Source organism: Sciurus vulgaris, assembly GCF_902686455.1.
Source record: "Sciurus vulgaris genome assembly, chromosome: 14".
Lineage (NCBI taxonomy): Eukaryota > Metazoa > Chordata > Mammalia > Rodentia > Sciuridae > Sciurus > Sciurus vulgaris.
The window spans coordinates 19,504,648-19,530,509 of NC_136475.1; the positions used below are offsets into that span (position 1 = coordinate 19,504,648).

Here is a 25,862-nt window from a genome sequence, read left to right on the forward strand (position 1 = left end):
GCATCCTTTGGGCCATTTCAAACTACAGGGAACTGAGTTCTCTTTCCAGGTGACCTTAGTTCAAGGGAATGTATGGGAAACAACAGTGGAAGGTCAGGAGACAGCAAATTCTTCAGCAGGGAAGCAAGCAGGCTCCTAGGGGTGCCGAAGGGCCCGTCGGGGCACAGCAGCAGCTCTGGTGACTCCACAGCAAATCTTAGCCCGGGAAGCGGGGGTCCTCGGCTTTCGTCTGGTAATCTCCCCGCGCACGACCCCATCCCCAATATAAGGGAGTCACAGGACTCCAACGCACCGAGTTCGAGACCCGCGGGCCCAGGACCGGCGGCGGCGGGTGGAGCGCGCACCCGACGGCACTTAGGTTTAATGGGCGAGGCTGGCCCCAGGCCAGGCCCGGGAGCGGCGCAAACAGCCTCCCCGCCTGAGAGGCGGAAGCGGAAGCACCCGAGAGCTGTCGCCATGGAGACGCAGGAGGCGGGGCCGCCCCAAAGAGCGCAACCTTCGACCCGCAGTTGAGGCGACGTCAGAGGCGGCCGCAGTCGGAAGCCCTGCGGCGGTGGCCGTGGTGCGGGTCCGCGGCGGTGTGTAGGCGATGGAGGTAACACGCCCGGGGCTGCCAGGCAGGGTCCATCCTCTCGGCGCCCAGCCTCCCGCACCGTGACTGGGGACGAGGGTGGGTCCCCGGGAGGGCTCCGCGGCCGCCCGGGTTCCGAGCCTCGCGTCCGCGCCGCCGCCTTCGCAGACTGTCCCGGGCTGCCTGTCCCTGAGAGCCCGCCGTGTGCGGTTCCCCACCGCGGCGACCGCCCCAGCGCCCCGCTCTTCGCGTCCCCGAGGGCTGCTCCTCGCGCCCCGGTTCCCGACCGGTGGGGTCCACGCTTACGCCTGGGGCTAGCAAGAGTCCTTTTGACGCCTGGGTTTGATTTTATTTTGTAGGATCCTGTTCAAGATGGGGTGGCCTCCCCAGCCACCCCCGGGACCGGGAAGTCTAAGGTGAAGAGAATGCTTGACCTGCAGGCTCCCTCAAGAGCGGAAGGGTGATGAACTAGAAAAACTTTGACGTGGGGAGAGGGCGGCCTGTTTAAAAGAAAGAACCTTCAAGGGATTGCAGTCTTAATCGACAGTCGCCCATCTATTTTCTGCTTCTCTCTCTCCTCCCCTTCTCCCCCTAACCTTAATTTCCTGATGCAGAAACCCGTCCTTGTTTACTTCCTGCTCCTGGTGTGCACTGCTAAGAGAGCCTGCAATTTTTCAGACATTAAATAAAGCAGTCTGATTTATGAAGATTTCTATAGTGGTGCAGTGGAAAAAGCAGTGACTTAGGGTGGGAAACAAGGGGCTCTGGTTCCTACGTTGTGAAAAGAGAGTTGAATTAGCTCATTTTTTATGGTCCCATATAATATTTAACATTCAGTGATTTCAAATGATAGTGGTTTTTTGCCAAGATTTATTGTTTGCACGCTAAGTTTCAGGCCCTTGCCTAAGCACTGGGTTTCTTTATTTAAGCTTCATGGTACCCATGAGATAGTACTGTTGTTATTCTTGTTTTACAGATGAGAAAACTGAATCCGCAGGGGTTAAGTAATTTTCAAAAGTGGTAAAAACCTAATATTTTTAGTTAAAGCTGAAAAGTTTCCTGATGCATCTTGTTGCTGTAATTATAAATTTTCATGTGACCAGACTTCTTTCGGCTTGGCATAGAATTTTTCAGCTCATAGGAATTTTAAGTAGTATTAGTTCCAACCCCTAATTGTACAATTTGAGAAATCAAAACCTAGAAAAGTGACCTTTTGCACTAGTAGTAGTTCCAACCCTTAATTGTACAATTTAAGAAATCAAAACCTAGAAAAGTGACCTTCTGTCACAAAAGTCTTAAGAGGTTATGTGCTCTTCCTGCTAATAACTAATGATTCTTGAGTTGAAGTTGCATTTGCTAATTTAAAATATATGGAACAAAGTATGGTGTTTGGTTGGCTTAAAGGTTAAATATGCAGTAGAATGTTTTTATTTTTAAGCAGACAATATGTTTCTTTTTTGTGACATACTGGAAATGTAAGTGATAACAAGTTGGTTACATCTTTCAGCTGGAAACATTGCCCAAGGAAGATCTCATCAAGTTTGCCAAGAAGCAAATGATGCTATTACAGAAAGCTAAGTCAAGATGTACAGGTATTAGGTTGAAAATATTTATCTTGGTTAAAAATGGTATCAAAGTGCATTCTACTGTCATGTATAACTATTTAAGACAAATATTTAAAATGTGTGTATATATATATATATATACACACACACACACGAAAAAAATGATAGTTTTTAAAATACTACATTGGCCTGTTTTTATTTTCCATGGTTCCAAATGTATCTTAGTCACTGTTGTAAGAATATCACTACTTAACAACACTTACCTCTGTTGTGTTGTTTTTTTGTTGTTGTTTTGTTATTGGGTTTCTGAATATTTCCATGTCTGAATTACAGTAACCTTTGAATTGTTAAAGTTAGGGAGTACTATTTTTAAAATTTTGTAAAGTTAAGAATTTTTTTCTTCATGTGGATTATAGATTCTTCTGAGTTAAGTGTTTTCTAGAAGAGTCAGTTGAAATGTTAGAGATACAAAGTGGTAAACCTAAAGACACAGTCAGTGTCCTTAAGTAAAGTAATAAAAGATTGCCATTCCTGGGAATCTGAAGTGTATACATTTGCTGGGATTGGTTGATTTTCTATTCTGTTTTCTTTTTATTCCAAAAGGAATTTGATGCTAATACTCTTTATAAGTATAAGAAGGTGAGGTCTTGAATTTCAGATGATTTAGAAATGTTAATTTCCCAGTCTAAAAGCCAAGACTTATTTTCTATTAAAAAAGGTCAAATTATGCTTTAGAATTTGAATCTGCTTGTAATTAAGAGAGTAGTTTATTTGGAGCGATGTTCTAGGCTCTAGAGCTAGGCTTGATGAAATGTTCAGGTTAACATTTTTGCTTAATATGAGGTTAGTTGTTGCTTTAAGATTATACAGTAAGAAGTATTTACAACTGAAATAATATGATGTCTAGGATTTGTTTCAAAATTATCAGGATGGCCAGGCACAGTTGTGCATGCCTGTAGTCCCGGCTACTCTGGAGGCTCACAAGGGAGAATCACTTGAACACAGGAGTTTGAGACCAACCTGGGCAACATAGTGAGATCCTGTCTCAAATTTTATAATAATAATAATAGTAACAACAACAGTAGGTAAGAGAGGAAGAAGGAAGTGAGTACTATTAGGAAGGAAACAAAATTGTGTGATAATCACTAAAGCAGGATGATGGGTACATAGAGATTAATCATACTATTTTCTCTACTTTTTTATCTTAAGTTATCCATATTAAAAGGAAAAGAAAAGGTGGTGTTATTATGTGAGTCAATATTCCTCAGTGTCTGCTTCTTAAATATATTTAAATTTATAGGTTTTGGAGTTTTTGTTTTTTTGTTTTTTTTTAAAGAATGTAGTTATCAGTTTAGTGATTATTTTCTGAAGGAAATATTTTTAACTTATTTAGAATTGGAAAAAGAAATTGAAGAATTCAAATCAAAACCTGTTGATGGAGGAACTGATGATATTATTAAGGTAATGAAAGAATTGTGAATATTGCTTCCATTTTTTATTTACTGAGAGGAAATGTCATATGATAAATATAATGTCCTTGAGGGCTGTCAGTTCCATAGAGACTGGCATTCTGTCTACCACTTCCTCTTCGGACTAATTTAAGTTTTTCCACTCTAGTTAACTATTAAAAAAAAAAAAAAAAAAAAAAAAAAAAAAAACCACCAATAAGGATCTTTTTCTATCTGAAATGAATATTTTCTCTCCTCTTGTTACCACATACTTCTCAGTTTTACCTCAGTCTTTGCTCCATTCTTCCTGCCCTCTCAAAAAACCTGGCCATGCTCACAACTTCATTGTTCTGAAGATGTATGTAATCTGTAGGTGGAACTACATCAGTAGATGTTGACACTGATCCACATCTGACAGTTTAGATCGAGCTCCCTGGGGAAAAATTCCTCACATATTTTACTTGTCCTCTTCTCAAGTGCAGCATGTCCATATCCCCTCCTCTGGGTAGGTCAGCAGCACCACTGGGCTTTATGCTTTTTGACTTATGCTTTAATTCTCCTATTTCCTGTATCTTCCGCGTGTATCAGTCACAAGAGACTTTCGGCTACTTCAGTTTATCACTCCAGTGTTTCTGCTTTCTCTCCATTTGCATGGCTCTCTCCTGCCTTCTGTCTTTATGTACTTGTTTGGTCTGCTTGTTTTCTAGGTCCGCTACAAATTTTTACTGGAACTGTTGATTCTCTGAACTTCTACACTGCTTTCCTCCATCAGGCCCCTGTTTGCTAGGGTCTCTCATCATTCATTTTCTCAGTTCACCATCTCATTTTGGTAGATTCACATCCTTCTATAGCTTCCTAAGTTTGAATGCATGGGGTGTACATTTTTGTATTGTCTTATATTTAAAAGTGCCTTTATTCTACTCTCATATTTGATTGATAGCTATAACTTGATATAGAACTTCTAAATTTTTCTGTATCTGTTTTTGTTTCCTTAAACAGCACAGGCTGTTTTTTGTTTGTCTGTTTTTAACTAATATTGTTTCACATAAGGAGCTCAGAGGGAGGCAGTCCTAGAGTTGGTTTAGTCTCCCAGTGGTGTCATCAGAACAAATTCCTTCATCTCTGTGCTCCTGCGTCTTTATCTTATCAACTCTGGAGACCTGGGGCTTGAGGTTTTAACTTTTATAGTGTCTATAGAAAAGACAGGTAAGGAAAAAACAGTTAATCATAGAAGTTGAATGAGATAGTCTACAGAATGTGCCACAGAACTTTTTGGAATCTAGAATTATATTTTCATTCCAGTTTTCCATTTTGTCAGAAATGTCATTGACTTTTAATTTTCCCACAATTATATTGAAATTTCTATTTTGGGATTTGAATGTTTAATTATGAAGAGCTCACTCTTGACATCTGAATATTCATACATCTTATTTAAAAATTCAATATGTTCTGTCATTCTGAGGAAATAAATTCATGGTCTCTTAAAGCTTTTGCATTTTCTGTTTCCTTCAAGTTGAAGTGTTTTTAATCACTTGTGAACCAAAATAAATCTAGGATCTTAAACATAATGTACATCTTCCTTCCTATGTAGTCCCCTCCTATTCCTATGCCAACCCCCTAGTTTCCCATACCCAAGGTAACTATTATCTAAATCCTATATTCATCATTTTTTTCCTTGTAAAAAGCTTTATTTCATACATTTTAGTTTTTAATGTCTTTAAAAGGGTGTCATATTGTTTTTGATGTATTAGGACTTTTTTCCCACTTATAATTTTTTTCATAAAGCTCGTCTGTATAATTGAACGTCACTGTGAATGCTATAGATTGTTGCATTGTATTAATGTAACACAGTTCGTTCACAGATTACACTGTTGATTGGCATTGGAGTTTTGCCCAGGTTCATGCAGTGTAGTGTTGTGCTATGAACTTTATTGTATATATCTTCTTTATGAATATGAAAAGGATTCTCATCGGTAAATGGGTGAAATTACCACATAAAAAGTTTCAAGAACGTTCAGCTTTAGGAGATTATGTCAAACAACTTTATAAAGTATTTGGAATAACTTCCACCAGCAATATACCAAGGGTGCTATAGATCCATATCCTCTTCCTACATTTTATTTTTGCCAATTAAATAAGTATAGAATGAAAGGTCATGGTAGTCCTGATTGGAATCACTTATTTTTTTAATCCAACATCCATTTTTTTAATGGACCAGTGGCCTCTTTTTATTGATTTGTACAATTTATTTTTTAGTTGTCAGTGGATCTTTTATTTTATTTATTTACTTCTATGTGGTGCTGAGGATCGAACCCAGGGCCTCGCACATGCCAGGCAAGTGCTCTGCCACTGAGCCACAACTCTAGCCCCAGTAGAATTTTATATATAAATTTTACATAGAGATATTCTTAGTTATGCATGTTTTGAATACCTTCTTTCCATTTGTGACTTGACTTTTCACTTCTTATGTCTTGATAAACAAAAGATCTTAATTTTATCAGATACATCCTTGTCTTTTTTAATAGTGCTTTTAAATATATTTCTGTCACATATTACACATATTTCTATATATATATTTATTTCTATCTTTTCATCTTTTTTTATCTTTCAGCTAATGTTTAAAAGATATTTTCTAAGATTTTTAAATTTGGAATTTTGATGTTTAAGTCTTAATCCCTCTGCAGTTGATTGTTTCTTTTCTTTTTTTTTTTTTTTTTTTTTTTTTTTTTTTTTTTTTTTGCGGTGCTGGGGATCGAACCCAGGGCCTTGTGCTTGCAAGGCAAGCACTCTAGCTCAGTTGGTAGCATTTGATTGTTTCTTAATATGATTTTTTGACATTAATATATGCTTGTGGAGCTGGGGATAGAGCTCATTTGGTAGAGTGCTTGCCTTGCAAGCACAAGGCCCTGGGTTTAATCCCCAGCATCGCAAAAAAAAACAATTATACAGATATATATATATATATATATATGTGTGTGTGTGTGTGTGTGTGTGTGCATGTGTCTGTTTTTGAGGGGGCTCCAGGGAATGTTTGACCACTGAGCCCTTTTTTTATTTTTTAATTTGAGATAGGGTCTCACTAAGTTGCTTAGAACCTTGCTAAGTTACTGAGGCTGTCTTTGACCTTGTGGTCCGCCTGCCTCTACCTCCCATGTCACTGGGATTATAGGCATGCACCACCGTGCCCAGCACTTGGGCCTATTTCTGAATTCGTTTTAGTTATTTTGTCTATGCCTCTGCAAATACTATATTGTCTTCATTATTTTTCTATAGTTTCATAGTAAATTCAGATAAAGTAAATCCTCACTCTGTTCACAAGTATCCTGACTATTCCTTGTATTTTTTTTTTTTATATTTTTTAGTTGTTGTTGGACCTTTATTTTATTCATTTCTTTATTCATGGTACTGAGAATTGAACCCAGTACCTCACACATGCAAGGCAAGTGCTCTACCACTGAGCCACAACCTCAGCCCCTGACTATTCCTTTTTATTAATTTTTTTTTTTTAGTTTCAGTGGACCTTTATTTTATTTATTTATGTGCGGTGCTGAGAATTGAACAAAGTGCCTCACACATACTAGGTAAGCGCTGTACCACTGAGCTACAACCCCAGCCCATATCCTGACTATACCCGATCTTTTACTTTCCCATATACATTTAGATCATAATGTCACATGCTATGAAAAACTCCATTGTGATTGATTGGAATTGCATGTAATCTATAAAGTTTTATAATTTTCCCAGTGGAAGTTCTTTATATATCTTTTGGTAAAATTATTCCTCAACTCTATGTTCTTTGTTACCACCATAAGTGATATCTTTTTAAACATTGTTTTCTTATTTGCTTCTGGTATCCAAAATGGAACAAACTTTGTATATTAGTCTTATATGTGATATGTGGCTATTTTGTGAAACTCCTTATTGTTCCTGATTACCTGTAGATTTTTCTAGATTTTTTATGTAAGTGCTCATATCATCTGAAAAACCTTTTTTTTTTTTTTTTGATGCTGGAGACTGAGTCTAGGGCCACATGTATACATCAAGCACACACTCTACCACTGAGCTTTCCTGAAGTCTCCAGCTTTCTTTTTTGATCGTATCTTTCATAAGCTTTATTTTCCTGGCTAGGATCTTCAGTGCACGTTTTGATTTTGCTTTGTTTGGGGTACTTTTGCTAAATTTCCCAGGCTGGCTTCAAACTCCTGACTCAAATGATCCTCCTATTTCAACCCATCCAAGTACATAAAATCTTGATTAGAAATACTCGGGGACTTAAGTGATATTTGGGATTTTTGTATCCAGATTTGTGGCAAAATGGGTCTTTGATTATTCCTTTTTGTAAAGTATTTGATACTAGTTTCAAGTTATACTGATTTTATGGAATATCTTAGAAGTTGTTCTTTTTATTTTGTCTGGACAAACTCATGAAATTGGGATAATCTATTTGATTTTTTTTTTTTCCCCCAGTACTGGGAATCAAACTCATGGCCTCACACATGCTAAGAAAGCACTCTTACCACTGAGCCACATCCCCAGCCCTGGGATAATCTGTTTTTTGAAAATTTGATAAAAATTCAACTATAAAACCATCTGTTCCTCTTATATTCTTCTCTGTCTCTCTAGTTCTCTTTCTTTTTTTTTTTTTTTAATTTTTTATTTTATTGTAAACAAATGGGATACATGTTGTTTCTCTGTTTGTACATGGTGTAAAGGCATACCATTTGTGTAATCATAAATTTACATACAGTAATGTTGTTTGATTCATTCTGTTATTTTTTTCCCATCCCCCTACCTCTCCCACCCCTCTTTTCCCTCTATACAGTGCTTCCTTCCTCCATACTTGCCCCCTCCCTAACCCTAACTCTAACCCTAACACTAACCCTTCCCTCCCCTAATTATGTGTCATCATCCACTTATTAGCGATATCATTTGTCCTTTGGCTTTTTGAGATGGGCTTATCTCACTTAGCATGATATTCTCCGATTTCATCCATTTGCCTGCAAATGCCATAATTTTATCATTCTTTAAGGCTGAGTAATATTCCATTGTATATATATACCACAGTTTCTTTATCCACTCATCGATTGAAGGGCATCTAGGTTGGTTCCACAGTCTTGCTATTGTGAATTGAGCAGCTATGAACATTGATGTGGCTGTATCTCTGTGGTATGCTGATTTTAAGTCCTTTGGGTATAGGCCAAGGAGTGGGATAGCTGGGTCAAATGGAGGGTCCATTCCAAGTTTTCTAAGGAATCTCCACACTGCTTTCCAGAGTGGCTGCACTAATTTGCAGCCCCACCAGCAATGTATGAGTGTACCTTTCTCCCCACATCCTCGCCAACACCTGTTGGTGCTCATATTCTTGATAATCGCCATTGTAGTTGGGGCAAGATGGAATCTTAGGGTGGCTTTGATTTGCATTTCTCTTATTACTAGAGATGTTGAACATTTTTCCATATGTTTGTTGATTGCTTGTAGATCTTCTTCTGTGAAGTGTCTATTCATTTCTTTAGCCCATTTGTTGACTGGATTATTTGAATTCTTGGAGTAGAGTTTTTTGAGTTCTTTATAGATTCTGGAGATTAGTGCTCTATCTGAAGTATGATTGGCAAAGATATTCTCCCACTTTGTAGGCTCTTTCTTCGCATTGCTGATAGTTTCCTTTGCTGAGAGAAAGCTTTTTAGTTTGAATCTATCCCAGTTATTGATTCTTGCTTTTATTTCTTGTGCTATGGGAGTCCTGTTAAGGAAGTCTGGTCCTAAGCCAACATGTTGAAGATCTGGACCTACTTTTTCTTCTATAATCTGCAGGGTCTCTGGTCTGATTCCGAGGTCCTTAATCCATTTTGAGTTTAGTTTCGTGCATGGTGAGAGATATGGGTTTAGTTTCATTCTGTTGCATATGGATTTCCAATTCTCCCAGCACCATTTGTTGAAGAGGCTATCTTTTCTCCATTGCATATTTTTGGCCCCTTTGTCTAGTATGAGAAAATTGTATTTATTTGGGTTTGTGTCCATGTCCTCTATTCTGTACCATTGATCTACCTTTCTATTTTGGTACCAATACCATGCCGTTTTTGTTACTATTGCTTTGTAGTAAGAGTTGAAGATCTGGTATTGCAATACTCCCTGTTTCACTCTTCCTGCTAAGGATTGCTTTAGCTATTCTGTGTTTCTTATTCTTCCAGAGGAATTTCATAATTGCTTGCTCTATTTCTGTAAGGTACATCATTGGGATTTTAATTGGAATTGCATTGAATTTGTATAGCACTTTAGGTAGTATGGCCATTTTGACAGTATTAATTCTTCCTATCCAAGAACATGGAAGATCTTTCCATCTTCTAAGGTGTTCTTTAATTTCTTTCTTTAGTGTTGTATAGTTCTCATTGTAGAGGTCTTTCACCTCTTTTGTGAGATTGATTCCCAAGTATTTTATTTTTTTCGAAGCTATTGTGAATGGGGTAGTTTTCCTAATTTCTCTTTCTGAAGATTCATCACTTATGTATAAAAATGCATTGGATTTATGAGCATTGATCTTGTAACCTGCCACTTTACTGAATTCACTTATGAGTTCTAACAGTTTTCTGGTGGAATTTCCAGGTTCCTCTAAATATACAATCATGTCATCAGCGAACAGGGATAGTTTGAGTTCTTCTTTTCCAATTCATATCCCTTTAATTTCTTTGGTTTGTCTAATTGCTCTGGCTAGAGTCTCAAGAACGATGTTGAATAGAAGTGGTGAAAGAGGGCATCCCTGCCTTGTTTCAGTTTTTAGGGGGAATGCTTTCGTCTTTCACCATTTAGAATGATATTAGCCATGGGCTTAGCATAGATGGCCTTTACAATGTTAAGGAATGTTCCCACTACCCCTATTTTTTCTAGTGTTTTGAGCATGAAGGGGTGCTGTATTTTATCAAATGCTTTTTCTGCATCTATTGAAATAATCATGTGATTCTTGACTTTAAGTCTATTGATATGGTGAATGACATTTATTGATTTCCTGATGTTGAACCAACCTTGCATCCCTGGGATGAAACTCACTTGATCATAGTGCACTATATTTTCTTTCCTTGATGTGTCTCTCTCTGGTTTAGGTATCAGGGTAATATTGGTTTCATAGAATGAGTTTGGGAGGGTTCCCTCCTCTTCTATTTCATGGAATACTTTGAGAAGTATTGGAATGAGCTCTTCTTTAAAGGTTTTGTAGAACTCGGCTGAGAACCCATCTGGTCCCGGACTTTTCTTTGTTGGTAGGCTTTTGATGACTTCTTCTATTTCATTACTTGAAATTGATTTATTTAGTTGTGTATGTCCTCCTCGTTCAGTTTAGGCAATTCATATGTCTCTAGAAACCTGTTGATGTCTTCGAAATTTTCTATTTTGTTGGAGTATAACTTTTTAAAATAGCTTCTAATTATGTTTTGTATTTCAATCCTGTCTGTTGTGATATTTCCTTATTCATTCTGAATTTTAGTGATTTGGGTTTTCTCTCGTCTTCTCCTTGTTAGTGTGGCTAAAGGTTTATCAATTTTGTTTATTTTTTCGAAGAACCAACTATTTATTTTGTCAATTTTTTGTATTGTTTCTTTTGTTTCAATTTCATTGATTTCAGCTCTGAGTTTAACTATTTCCTGTCTTCTACTACTTTTGGTGCTGGTCTGTTCTTCTTTTTCTAGGGCTTTGAGCTGTAGTGTTATCTTGTTTATTTGTTGAGTTTTACTTCTTTTATTAAATGCGCTCCATGAAATAAATTTCCCTCTAAGTACTGCTTTCATAGTGTCCCAGAGATTTTGATATGATGTTTCTTTGTTCTCATTTACCTCTAAGAATTTTTTAATTTCCTTCCTAATATCTTCTGTTATCCATTCATCATAAAATAGCATATTGTTTAATCTCCAGATGTTGGGATAGTTTCTGTGTTTTACTCTTTCATTTATTTCTAACTTCAATCCATTATGATCTGATAGAATACATGGTAGTGTCTCTATCTTCTTGTATTTGCTAACATTAACTTTGTGGCATAATATATGGTCTATTTTAGAGAAGGATCCATGTGCTGCTGAGAAGAAAGTGTATTCGCTCTTGGTTGGATGGTAGATTCTGTAAATGTCCATTAAGTCTAAATTATTGATTGTGTTATTGAGATCTATGGTTTCTTTGTTCAATTTTTGTTTGGAAGATCTGTCCAGTGGTTAGAGAGGTGTGTTAAAATCACCCAGTATTATTGTGTTATGGTCTATTTGGTTTCTGAAATTGAGAAGGATTTGTTTGACATACATGGATGAGCCACTGTTTGGGGCATAGATGTTTATGATTGTTATATCTTGCTGATTTATGCTTCCCTTAAGCAGTATGAAATGACCTTCTTTATCCCTTCTGACTAACTTTGGCTTGAAGTCCACATTGTCTGAAATGAGGATGGATACTCCAGCTTTTTTGCTGAGTCCATGTGCATGGTATGTTTTTCCCCATCCTTTCACCTTTAGTCTATGGGTATCTTTTTCTATGAGGTGAGTCTCTTGTAGGCAACATATTGTTGGATCTTTCTTTTTAATCCAATCTGCCAGTCTATGTCTTTTGATTGATGAATTCAGGCCATTAACATTCAGGGTTATTATAGAGATATGATTTGGTTTCCGGGTCATTTGGTTCATTTTTTAAATTTTATTTATTTATTTGTTTGATACAACTTGGTTCCTCCTTTATTTGACAATCCTTTAGGATAATTCCTCCCTTTGCTGATTTGCTTCTTTGTTTTTCATCTCTTCCTCATGGAATATTTTGCTGAGAATGTTCTGTAATGCTGGCTTTCTTTTTGTAAATTCTTTTAGCTTTTGTTTATCATGGAAGGATTTTATTTCATCGTCAAATTTGAAGGTAAGTTTTGCTGGGTATAAGATTCTTGGTTGGCATCCATTTTCTTTCAGGGCTTGAAAAATGTTGTTCCACGCCCTCCTAGCTTTTAGGGTCTGGATTGAAAAATCTGCTGATATCCGTATTGGTTTCCCCCTGAATGTAATTTGGTTCTTTTTCTCTCACAGCCTTTAAAATTCTGTCTTTATTTTGTATGTTAGGCATTTTTATTATAATGTGCCTTGGTGTGGGTCTGTTGTAATTTTGTGTATTTGGAGTCCTATAAGCCTCTTGAACTTGATTTTCCATTTCATTCTTCAGATTTGGGAAATTTTCTGATATTATTTCATTGAATAGATTGTTCATTCCTTTGGTTTGTTTCTCTAGGCCTTCCTCAATCCCAATAATTCTTAAATTTGGCCTTTTCATGATATCCCATAGTTATTGTAGATTCTGTTCATGATTTCTTACCATCTTCTCTGTTTGTTCAACTTTGTTTTCAAGGTTAAATATTTTGTCTTCAATGTCTGAGGTTCTGTCTTCCAGGTGTTCTATCCTACTGGATATGCTTTCTATGGAGTTCTTAATTTGGTTTATTGTTTCCTTCATATCAAGGATTTCTGTTTGGTTTTTTTCAATATCTCTAACTCTTTATTGAATGATCTTTTGCTTCCTGTATTTGCTCTTTTAACTGTCGATTGGTGCGATCATTCAGTGCCTGCATTTGCTCTTTCATCTCATCGTTTGCTTCCCTGATCATTTTAATTATGTACATTCTCAACTCCTTTTCTGTCATTTCTTCTGCCATGCTGTCATTGGGTTTTATTGATATAACATCTAGATTTGTTTGCATCATTTTCTTTCCTTGTTTTCTCTTATTGTTCAGGTATCAGTGGACCGCTGAGATATTGCAGATTTCCTCTCTTGACTTACAATGTCCCTGAAGATTTCTGTATATATCCCCTCTTAGCCTTCAGTAGGCTGAAGTCTTGGAGGAAGTTGATAATGCGGTGCTCCACAAGGAAGCTGCCTCTCTAGGAGTGGTGGCCTTCAGGTGGGGTATATTCCCTGCTAGTGGGCAGAGGTGCCTCCACTTGTTGACCAATGCTCATCCAAAGGGGAACTAGGCTGCGGGCTGAGGCAAGGCCTGTTTGGGCCTGTGTCTCTCTCTGGTTTTACTGTCCTAGTGGGGAAACCTCACCCGCCAGGGAAGGCTCACCCGGTGGGGAGGTCTCACTGGTCAGTTCCCTCCTAGAGGTTCCCCTCAATTTACAGCTAGTGCCTGGGCTGGGCTGCCTTCCTCTGCAAAGTTCCCAGGGGCACGGCCCTACCTCCTGGGCCTGGGAGCCTCACCCTTCGCAGATGAATCTCCTTAGGCTGCCCCTCCTCAGAGAATCTGCCCGCAGCTTGGAACCTTCGCTCCGCCCTAAGCGTGTCTCTGTGCGGCTCTTCCACCAAGAAGCCTCCTAGATCCTGGGACCCTGCTCTGCACCTAATCGCCTGGTTATGAGGCCCCTCCTCTGAGCAGCCACCTGGGGCCCCGTACAATCGCTGTGAGTCCCAGAGACCCGCCGCACGCCTCTTCCTCCAGACAGCCGCCCAGTATTCCGGTGCGGTCACTAGGAGTCCAAGCAACTCACTGCGTGACTCCTCCTCCCACCAACCTCCCGTAGCCCTGGGCAATCAATCACTCCGAGTCGAAGTGATCCGCCCGTTCCTCCCCCTCCTCCAGGTAACCCCCCGGATGTTCAGGAGCGATCGCTCTGAGTGGCTCTGAATTCACGTGACCCGCTGCACGCGTCCTCTGGGCAACCGCCCGGAGCTCCGGTGTGGCCACTCGAGACCAAGCGTCCCACCACGCTTCTCCTCCAGGCAGCCCCCCTGTGTTCAGGAGCGGTCGCTTTAAGTCCAAACAACTCACCAATCGCCTCCTCCTCTGAGCAGCTGCCTGGAGCTCTAATGCAGTCACTGCAAGTCCAAACGACCCGCCGCGCTCCTCCTCCTCCTCGTCCTCAGGGCAGGCCCCGGTGTTCAGAAGTGGTCTGAGTCCAAACAGCTCGCCACGCAGCCCCTCCTCTGGCAATCGCCTGTAGCTCTGATATAGCCACTCTGAATCCAAGCGGCTGCGCTCCTCCTCCTCTTCGTCCTCAGGGCAGGCCCCGGTGTTCAGAAACAGTCGCTCTGAGTCCAAACAGCTCGCCGCGCAGCTTCTCCTCTGGCAACTGCCTGTAGCTCTGGTATAGTCACTCCGAATCCAAGTGGCCACATTCCTCCTCCTCCTCCTCAGGGAAGGCCCCCGTGTTCTGAGTCCACGCAGCTCTCCTCGCCACTCCCCTGGGCAGCCGCCGGAGCCCCAATGGTTGCTCCGAGTCCCAGCGCTGTGCTGAGCGGCCTCCTCTACGATGCTCCCAGTTGTCCGAGTTCACTGCTCCAGCGGGGGGAGGGGCCTCTAGTTCTCTCTCTCTCTCTCTGCTTGTTTTTACAGTGCTAGGCATTAAACCTAAAGCCTTGTATAGGCAAGTTCTCTGTGACTAAGCTACAATCCCCAGATCTCCTGTTTTCTTTGGTGGACAGTTTTTAACTGCTCATTTGATTTTTGAAATAATTACACTATTATGCTTCTTAATATTTTTTTCTTAAGCCAGTAATGCTGTATTTTTCTAGGAAGATTTATTCATTTCACTTCAGCTTTCAATATTATTGACCAATAATTAATTGTTCATAATATTCTGTTTAACTTTTTTAACTCTTATTTCATTTATAATATTGTTTGTGACTTCTGTCTTATCTTGATCAGTCTTACCAAAGATTATCTATTTTGTTAGCTTTTTTCAACTAACTTTTCCTTCTTGATCTGTTTTCCATTTCATTAACTTCCTCTCTTCCACTCATTTTCCACTGAGAATAAACATGTTTCTGAGGAAGGAGAAACATTGGTTATTTGTTGCCTATTATTCTGGCTCTTCCTTATTCAGATTGTTGACCAATTCCCAATTTTTGAGCCCTACATGTTACACTTAACTTTAACATTACATATTATCTTCAGTTGGTTGTTTTGGGGTGTTTTGTTGTGGTGATGGTTTTTCTGTTTATTTTTCTTTTTGACATTCTGGAGATTGAACCTAAGAACAGTTTCTCATATGTGCTTGCTTGATGTTATAGCTTTTTTTTTTCTTTCTAATTCAGTTAATTCTCCTTCACTTTGAGTGCGTTAAATTTTTGGAAATTTATATTCTTACATCTTTTCCCGTTTTATCTTTGTTCTTTTGTATATGCCTTTTGGAATCTTTTATTTTTCCTTTTAACACGGATTGGAAAAGGTGACATAACTATGCCTGTAGTCAGTTTATCATTTTTTTAACCACTTTATTTATTTATTTATTTTTAGTTACAAGTGGACATAATACCTTTATTTTACTTATTTATTTTTATGTGGTGCTAAGGATCAAAACTCAGTGCCTCACCTGTGCTAGGCAAGACAGCCTAGTACACCATTTTTTTAACCTAAGGCAAACAAATCATCCTATTCCAAAATAGGCATTGACTGAACGTCTGGATACTATTCTCCTGGATAAAGCAGAGACTGAACAACAGTGTCTTTCTCTGAAGAAAGAAAATATCAAAATGAAACAAGAGGTTGAGGTAAGATAATATTTAATGTTCTTTTATTTTTTATAAACTTACACAGTACAGTCATGAATTTTTTAGCTAACTAAGCTCTTTAAAAGCATCTGATTGCTAGATTTGGTGGCATATGCCTGTAATCCCAGCCATTCAAGAGCCTGAGGCAGGAGGATCGAAAGTTCAAAGCCAGCCTCAGCAATTTAGCAAGGCCCTAAGCAACTTAGGGAGACCCTGTCTCAAAATAAAAAATGGCTGGGGGCGTTGCTCAGTGGTTAAGTGCCCCTGGGTTCAATCCCTGATACAAAAAAAAAAAAAAAAGAAAGAAAAGGAAAAAACAAATTAATCCAGTTTTAATATTTTGTGAAGAAAGGAGCAAAGATTAAGATAAAAATAAGTAAGTGCCGTCACTCAGTTGTACAAAACCAGAGCTATCATTTACTTGCTATATTGTTTAATCTTCCTTAACACTTATAATGTCATTCTTTCATAAAAGTGAAAATAAGTTGATTTTTCACAGAACTCTAAATACTGTTATGTATTCAGTTCCAGTATTTTTAGTATCATATTTTCACTTTCTTGCCTGTTAGGTCTGGGCTTATTTTCTCCAAAAAGTCTTGTATTAATCTACTCAGGAGTTGAAATTTTATGCCTTATACAACTTATATGATTTGTCACCTTTTAAAAGAAAATTAAATTCAGAGATTTACTAGTTGTTAGATACTATTTTAATAGTTTTAATATTGCTGATCTGTGTTGTTCTACTTAATGTAGATAGAACCTAAAGAAAATTCTTGGAATCGCAGTATCATATTTCTCTTCATTTACTTTGCTCTATTAACCAGTGTCAATATCTTTCTTGAGGGCAGGAGTTTCTTTTGTCTTATTTGCTTTATTTGTGTTTATTTTCATAATAGGATTCTGTAACTAAGATGGAAGATTTGCACAAGGAGTTAGAACAATCACATCAAAACTACGTGAAAGAAATTGAAGATTTGAAAAATGAATTGATGGTAGTGCATTCCAGACATGGTGAAGATAAAGCTGGCTTACAAAAGAAACTGGAAGAAGCAATGAACAAACAATTAGAGCTCTCAGAACAGCTCAAATTTAACAGTGACTCTGAAAATACTGTTAAAATATTACAAGAAGAGATTCAGAAAATTAAGTCAGACTTTGAGGAGCAAATTTCATATCTGCAGAAGCAGTTAGAAGCTACCACTGATGAAAAGAAGCAAGAGATTACTCATTTCCAAAAAGTCATTGAAGAAAATTCTCAGCATTACCAAAAAGATATTAATAGTTTACAAGAAGAACTTTTGCTGTTGAAAGCTACACACAAAGAAGAAGTGAGAGAACTGATGTGCCAAATTGAAACATCTGCTAAAGAACATAAAGTAGAAATAAATAAGTTAAATAAGCTAAATGAAGACTTGGTAAAACAATGTGAGGCAAGTGAGAAGAAGAGTCAAGGGGAGTGTGAATGTGAATTGGAAAACTTAGAGAAGGCCACCTCACATGCCAACCAGGACAATCAAATGTGTTCTACGCGTCTACAAGAAGATACTTCAGTAGAACAAGTAGTAAATGAAAAAGTAAGACAATTAGAAGATTCCTTAAAAGAACTTGAATCTCAACATAGTATCTTAAAAGATGAGGTAACTTATATGAATAATCTTAAATTAAAACTTGAAATGGATGCCCAACATATAAGGGATGAGTTTTTTCATGAACGAGAAGATTTAGAGTTTAAAATTAATGAACTTCTATTAGCTAAAGAAGAACAGGGTTGTGTAATAGAAAAATTAAAATATGAGCTAGAAGATTTAAATAAACAGTTTTGCTGTACTATAGAACAACATAACAAAGAAGTGCAGAATCTTAAGGAACACCATCAAAAAGAAATATTAGAACTAAATGAGACAATTTTGTCAGGTTCAGAAAAAGAGAAATTAACATTAATGTTTGAAATACAGGGTCTTAAGGAACAGTGTGAAAACCTACAACAAGAAAAGCAAGAAGCAATATTAAATTATGAGAGTTTGCGAGAGATTATGGAAATTTTACAAACAGAACTGGGAGAATCTGCTGGGAAAATAAGTCAAGAGTTTGAATCAATGAAACAACAGCAAGCATCTGATGTTCATGAACTTCAGCAGAAGCTCAGAACTGCGTTTAATGAAAAAGATGCTCTTTTGGAAACTGTAAATCAACTCCAGGGAGAAAATGAAAAGTTATTATCTCAACAAGGATTAGTACCTGAACTTGAAAATACCATAAAGAGCCTTCAGGAAAAGAATGAATTGTACTCAATTAGTCTCAGTGAAAGAGATACCATGTTACAAGAATTAGAAGCAAAGATAAATTATCTTGCTGAGGAAAAAGATGATTTTCTAAGTAAAATTAAAAATTCCCATGAAGAAATAGATAGTCTTCTTAAAAAATGTGAAAGGAAAGAAAGCTTAGCCATAGAACTTAAGGAGAGAGTAGAGCAAACTGCCCAATACAACAGTGAACTAGAACAAAGGGTAAATGAGTTAACAGGAACACTAGATAAGACTTTAAAAGAAAAAGATCAAAATGACCAAAAAATAGAAAACCTTATGGTTCAAATCAAAACCCTCTCTGAAAACCAGGAAACATTTTCATCCAAAGCAAAATCTCTTCACGAGGAAAATAATAGACTAAACTCTGAAAACAACCAGTTGAGTAAGAATTTGGAAGCTCTTCTGTCTCAAAAAGAAGATTTTATTCTAAAAGAACATATTACTGAATTAGAAAAGAAGCTTCAGGTCATGGTTGTAGAGCGAGATAATTTAAATAAACTGTTTGAAAATGAGCAAGTCCAGAAGTCATTTGTCAAAACCCAGTTGTACGGTTTTCTTAAGCAAATGGGGTCAAAGATTTCAGAAGAAAATGAAGAGGAAGATGTTGAGAATATCCTGCAAGCTGTTAATGAATCCTTAACAAAAATAAATGAAGAAAAACACAACTTGATTTTTCAATATGATGAAAGGGTATTAGAGTTAGAAAAAGAGATTAAGTGCCTTCAAGAAGAGAATGTTGTTCAGTGTGAAGAACTTAGGTCTTTATTGAGAGACTATGAACAAGAAAAAGGTCTCTTAAGGAAAGAGTTAGAAGAAACCTTGTCAGAAAAGGAGGCACTGCAACTTGATCTTCTAGAAATGAAGAATGCTAATGAAAAAACAAGACTTGAAAATCAGACTCTTTTAATTCAAGTTGAAGAAGTATCTCAAACATTACATAGCAAAAATGAAATCCATTATGAAAAATCTTATATAACGGAACTTGAAAATTTAAGGCCATTACTAGAACAAAAAGAATGTGAATTGCAAGATGTGAGAGCAGAGTTGATATTATTAAAGGTACTATTACTTTAGACTTTATTGATTCAAATAAATTCTTAGTTCTAGTCATAGACTCTAGAAAATGCATATATTAACATTTTTACACTTTGAAATAAATTTTTCAGCTTTTAAGCTCAAGTGGCAGATTTCTGAAAAATGCTTTAAATATTTTGATGTTGTATATGCTGTTTATTCTTACATTGATCTTTTTTGGGAGTATGGATACTTTAAAACTTTGAACTTAAATAAGATTAAATGATTAGGGGTCCAAAGTTTGTAACTAGTCACTAGCAAAACTTTAATCATGAAGATATTTGAGTTTTATTCTTATGCATAGTATCTTTCTTAAAGAGCACTATTGAGCGAAAAAGTGGGCAGTTTCACTTTGGCTACCTTTTTAGGGTTTTCTTTAAAAATTGTGATGTAAAAGCTGATAAACTCTAATCATCATTCGATCATTTCTTTCTTACACATATATTTGATATTAGACATGTTACTCTTGCCCCTGAGTACTAATAGTTCTTATAGTAAATGCCATATACATAAGGTTAGTATTACCTAGTCTGTCAACAGAAACAGATAATCAATTTGCTTTTTTAATTATGGGAAAGTAAGTAAATTCTGTTATTGGTTTTTGTTTTCCCCTATAAAATCTAGGAGTCCATAGGGAAATCACCTTCTATAAATAATGATCAACTCTCTTCAGTAAAAGAGCTGGAAGAAAAAATAGGTAACTATGGTTTTATATGTTGTCACTATAAGACAGATTCTGGTTAGAATAGATCAGGAAATTAAAAAATATAAAAATATAAAAATTTTTTTTAAAAAAGGATAGATCAAGAAATAAAGTAGCTATGTAATGAATTATTAAAATCATAGTAGCTGCCTTTGCCTGGAACCTCCATTGCCTCCTGCTGTTTGCCTTTCCTTTCAATTGTCACTTTCTATTTAATCCAACAAAACACTTATGTGACATCATTTATAAATAGTTACATGATTATTTGGGGATTTTTCATTGAGCAAATATTGTTTGAATGTCCACCTGTTCTAGACACTGTTAATAGGTTATCCAAGAGCTCACTGCATAGGGGAGCTTTATAGTAGTTTGAAGTGTGAACAAAGATATAATTCTGATAGCATAGGAAGTTGCCTGTTGTAAGTTATGAAAAATATCAGAGAAAAGGGTTTTCAGCTAGTTCTTGAAGATTGGGAAATATGACACAAGAAGAAAGGAATTGCAGCAAGAAGGAACTGCAGGTGTTTGTATGTTAATATTTACAAAGTCACGGATCAGACCAGTAAGTTCCTGGAGAGGTAGTGGCCTGATCATAAATGTGTTAGTGTAATGTGCAGAGGAATTGAGACTTCATACTTGTTTTTTTTATTTCACATGTTTTACGTGGGCTAACTCTTTTATTCCCATTTAAAAGTGAAAATTTAGAAGTGTTGTATAACATGTTCATGATTCATTAATTTAATAATCCATTTGATTAAGGTAGAAGGGAAGTTGAGTTTAGAATAACTCCCAGTTTCTATGGTGAGTGACTGGGGCATGGTGAGTTATTCAGTTTTAGACTAATTTTAAATACCAATTCAAGTGAAGATGTCAGATAGAATGCTAATGTAAATCTGGAGTTAAGGGGAGAGAACTAGGCTAGAGATAAAAATATTGTAGTTAAATAGCAGGCATTAAAAACCATAGAAATGAAAAGTTGTACCCCATTTGTGTACAGTGAATCAAAATGTCTGTAAAAATAAAAAATATTTTAATTAAAAAAACCCATGTGATTCAAATCACCCAGCAATATGGAAAAAGGATCGGAGACAGACAGTTCCCTGTTTTTAAATGCTGAAAACAAAGGAAATTGAGAAGGAGCAACCAGTGAGTTAAGAAAAAAAAAAAAAGAACAGAAAATTTCTTGCGAGTAAAGCCAAGCACAAGTAAAAGAAGTTGGGAAACATTATCCTTAGCAAGTTCTGCTGATGGGTCAAGTAAAAGGAGGACTGAAAACTAACATTAGATTAAACAATGTAGAGGAGTTGCAGGATGTGCTAGTGTCTAAGCTTAATTGCAGTGGATTCAAGGAAAAACATGGGGGAAGAGAAATTGGAGAGAAAACTCTTGGGAGAGTTTTTCCATAAAAGCAGGGCATGAGTTTTTTTTTTGTTTTTTTTTTAAATGGGAAAAATAACATGTTTTATATGTTTCACCTAATTGTGTTCTCTCCCCTGACCTCTGTAGCTACCACACTATTTGTTCCTGATCTTGATTTCTTGATATTTTTCTTGTTGCATGTTTATAAACTGTTGGGGGGAAATACACTAGGTGAAATTGCTGCTCTAATGCCAGAGTAGGTGAGATGGCATTGCAATGAAATGCAGAAGTAGAACAGTTGACCTTTGCTGCACTCTGTGGCACAGATGCACACTGATTAATAGGTAAGGACAGGAATTCAGATCATTAGTAAAGATATCAAAAAATAGGGACTGGCGTTGTAGCTCAGTGGTAGAGCACTTGCCTAGCATGTGTGAGGTTCTGGGTTAAATCTCAGCACCAAATAAAAATAAAATAAAGGTATTGTGTCCACCTACAACTAAAATATATATAAAGATACCAAAAAGTAAAGTCCTGAGCACCAGAGTTCATATAGGAAAAGTAAAGAGCTTAAGGGGAAAAAAATTAGTTAGGTCTAATATATTACATGTTTAGCTGTGAAACTCAGATCCACCAACCAAGAAGAGGACTGTACATAGATACTTATCCATATCTGTTACCTTTTCTACTCAGTCCCAATGTACAACCACCACTGAAAGTCCTAGTATACCACGTTCCCAGAAAACCCAACATAAAGGAGTCTTAACCTTTCCAAATCCAAGATTATTAAAATTGTACTGTTTTAAAAAACTGAAAAAAATGGAGATTTCTTACTTTTGCCTTACTTAGATAATGAATGATTAAACTTTCACTTAATGATGATATTGATGTTTTGGCTATTTTAACTTCAAACTGAAGATTTCGTGTTCCAAAATAAAAATGAGTTTCTAGGGTTAAAATAAGCAGGTAATTTGAATGTTTTTTCCATTCGACTTCATGTATAATCCTTTCATTTTCTGATTTTAGGAAATCTGGAAAAAGAATCCAAAGAGAAGGAGGAAAAAATAAGTAAGATAAAATTAGTTGCTGTGAAAGCAAAGAAAGAACTCGATTCCAGCAGAAAAGAGGTAAGCCAATTCAAAAACACAAGATTCAAGAATCTTACATTTTAGAAAATCTAGAGTTTTTCTGTCCATGAAAGACTCTTAAAGTTTACTCTATATTTATAATAGGTCCAGACTTTGAGGGAAGAACTTGAATCTGTTCGTTCAGAAAAGGATCAGTTGTCTGCTTCCATGAGAGATCTCATTCAAGGGGCAGAAAGCTATAAGGTAAAACAGTTATTTTATAACAAGTTGTATTCATAACTAGTAAGTTAAAAAACACTGGAAAGCTAGGTACAGGGGCACATGCATGTAATCCCAGGGACTCAGGAGGCTAAGACAAGTGCATCACAAGTTTGAGGTCAGCCTTGGCAACTGAATAAGACCCTGTCTCAAAAATTAAAAGGGCTATGTGTGTAGCTCCATACTAGAGTGCTCCTGGGTTTAATTCCCAGTACTACCAGGAAAAAAAAAAAAATGAAGAAGGAAGAGATGGAAGGATGGAGGAAGGAACTGAAAATCTGGAAATGTGAAGATCCTATCTATAAAACAGTCACCTTGTATTTTTGTGCTTGTTAGTAAATCTCTTTTTCCCCCACTCTTTTTGTTTTTGTTTTTGTTCTGCTTTTGTACATTGTAGTGAATCCTAATGTCAAGATTTTAAGTAGTTAAACCCTTTTTTTTTTAACTCTTCATTGACTTTTTAAAAATTTTTAAATTTTTCTTAGTTGTAGATGTTATTTATTTTTATGTGGTGCTGAGGATCAAACCCAGTGCCTTGCACATACAAGGCAAGCACCATATCACTGAGCTGTAGCCCCAGCCCTGGCTAGCCATTAAATAGTGCCTTTATCTATTGTTTTCTAAAAGTAAATTCTGTTTGGGGATTTCTTAATAAAAACCAATAAGGAAAGAATGGCTGTTATTAGTATTACTATTTAATATTGTTCTGACCAAGTTGAATAAACGTGAAGCTTAACATGAATTGTAACAGGAAAGTGGAAGTATTGTTATTGGAAGTAATATGCTTATCTACTTTAATAAAATAAGTCTCTATTATAAAAATAAAAAATAAAATCCAACAAAATCACCAAATACAATATAAATGTCATTACATTTCTTCATGTATTTATTTGATCAGCAAATATTTAGATGACTGGACTGAATTCTAAGCTCTGGACCTGATGGTGGTCAGCCAAACAGACTACCACCAACCAAATAATCCTAAATTCCTGCCCTCTTAGGACTTAAATTCCAGTGGTAATAATGGGCAAACAGAAAAAAAAAGACGCAATACAGACTATGTAGCAAAGCGAGGTGAACAGGAAGAAGTGAATGAGCAGTAATCAAATAGGATTTGACAAAAAGAAGAAAATCCCATAGTAGACAAAAAATAAAATTTTGAGAACTTTAATGAGCATTTGGGCACTTAATGAAGAAAACTTCAAAACTTGTGTAGGGTGACTGAATATTATTTAAAATACAAATTCTCAAATTGTTTGTAAATTCAAAAATAATTTTATTAAGAATTCTAGGGTTTTTTTTTGGGGGGGGGTCATAACAATTATTCCAATCTTTAAATGGAAAATAAACTAGCAAGATTAGCTAATTTTTCTGAAAATGTAAAAGGGAAAGTGACCTCTTTACACTAAAAATTTTTTTTCCTATTAAACTATAGAAATATGGTAGAATTCTGTGAGAATCAGATTAATCTAACAGAAGAGACAGAGACTTCTGTATAACAATAACACATTCTTTTATGCCAGGCTCTCTTATCAGTGCTTTACATGCCTTAGTATGCTTAATTCTTAAAACAATTACAAGAAGTATGGTATCAGCATCACCAGTTTATAGGTGAGAAATCTAAGGCATTAGAGACTCAAGGTCACAGACTTAAAGTTCTTAAGAGACTTTCAAGTCCCAAAACAAGTAACATAGCAGAGGTAGAATTTTACCAACTATTCCATATCTATTCTTTCACCAACTAAGCTATACTATCCCAGGAAAATTTAAAAATAGAAATCACTGCCAGGCATGGTGGCACATGCCTGTCATCCCAGCAACTTGAAAGGCAGGAGAATCACAAATTCATAGAGTTAGCTGAGACCCTAAACAATTTAGTGAGACCCCGTCTCTAAATAAAAAATAAAAAAGGGCTGGGGATGTGACTCAGGGGTTAAGTGCCTCTGGTTAAATCCCTGATACCAAAAAAAAAAAGGGAAAAAGGAAAGAAATCACTGAAGAAGGAATTAGTAATCAGGCACAGTGGCACATGCCTGTGATCCCAGTCCAGTGACTTGGGAGGCCGAGGCAGAAAGATCCCAAGTTCTAGGCCAGCTTCACCAATTTAGCAAAATCCCTCAAAAATAAGGACTAGGGGTGTAGCTTAGTGGTAGAACACCCCTGAATTCATCCCCAGTGCCAGAAGAAAGAATTAGAAAACTATTTAAGAGGATTCAGTTAGCTTTTTTTTTATTGTACACACCAAAATAATTTTGGATGAGTTAGGATTTTTGAAAAGTATTTTCTTTAATCTAGAATAAAATACTTAATCCTTTAGCAGACTCCTTCATACAAAAGACTTTTCTAAATTTAAAAGCAGTTTAAGTAGTTTCTTAAATTGAACTTCATAAAATTCGTATACCTGGTCTTCCTCTGGAGGAAATTAATGGATTAGATTATAAGGTCTCTTAGAATATAAAGGAATAAGCTCCAGTGTAACTTGCTCATGAAAGAATAAGCTCATTTATAAATTTTAAATTGGGGGTTTTTAAGATCTCTTTAAATATTAAGAATACTAATCTTTTGTCATATTTTCATGTGTAGATTTACATTTTCATTGCCATATTTTTGTATATAAATATTTAATATCTCAAATGGACTTACAAATCTTATGTCAGGATTGCTTGATTATACAGTCTGACCTATTGAATGAATAATAATAACCTAAAGTTAAATATTTGTGTCTTTTATTGAAGAATCTTTTATTACAATATGATAAGCAATCAGAGCAGTTGGATGTGGAAAAAGAACGTGCTAGTAATTTTGAACATCAAATAGAAGATCTTTCTAAACAATTAAGAAATTCAACTTTTCAGGTAATTTCAAATTGAGTAAATTCAGACATGAAAATTTTAATATCTTTTAATCTCCAATACTTTTTGCATAAAAAAATTAAAATACAATCAGGAACAGGATTTCTTTCTTTCTTCACCCTCACCCCACATACGCCCTGCCA

At 36.5% G+C, this 25,862-nt stretch overlaps 1 protein-coding gene and 1 long non-coding RNA gene across 3 annotated transcripts in view; one reads left to right on the forward strand and one right to left on the reverse strand.

The window, feature by feature from the left end:
• The first annotated feature begins 465 nt into the window (after window positions 1-465).
• Window positions 466-25,862, forward strand: part of GCC2 (GRIP and coiled-coil domain containing 2) — a 57,317-nt gene continuing 31,920 nt past the window's right edge. The window contains exons 1-10 of one of the 2 annotated variants that reach the window (XR_013759133.1): window positions 466-595; window positions 931-987; window positions 2,079-2,163; window positions 3,530-3,597; window positions 15,975-16,079; window positions 16,976-19,444; window positions 20,084-20,156; window positions 22,548-22,648; window positions 22,754-22,852; window positions 25,603-25,722. Coding sequence is in view for 1 of the 2 variants with exons in the window: in XM_079110375.1 (XP_078966501.1) it covers window positions 590-595; window positions 931-987; window positions 2,079-2,163; window positions 3,530-3,597; window positions 15,975-16,079; window positions 16,976-19,444; window positions 20,084-20,156; window positions 22,548-22,648; window positions 22,754-22,852; window positions 25,603-25,722 (3,183 nt within the window). In the remaining variant the exon portion in view is untranslated. The remainder of the gene's footprint in view (window positions 596-930; window positions 988-2,078; window positions 2,164-3,529; window positions 3,598-15,974; window positions 16,080-16,975; window positions 19,445-20,083; window positions 20,157-22,547; window positions 22,649-22,753; window positions 22,853-25,602; window positions 25,723-25,862) is intronic. The other variant, XM_079110375.1, reaches the window with a different exon arrangement.
• LOC306643975 lies at window positions 4,608-8,211 on the reverse strand. The gene is made up of 2 exons (XR_013759135.1): window positions 7,010-8,211; window positions 4,608-5,904 (listed from the first exon to the last, which is right to left on the reverse strand). It is a non-coding gene; the product is annotated as an uncharacterized lncRNA (long non-coding RNA).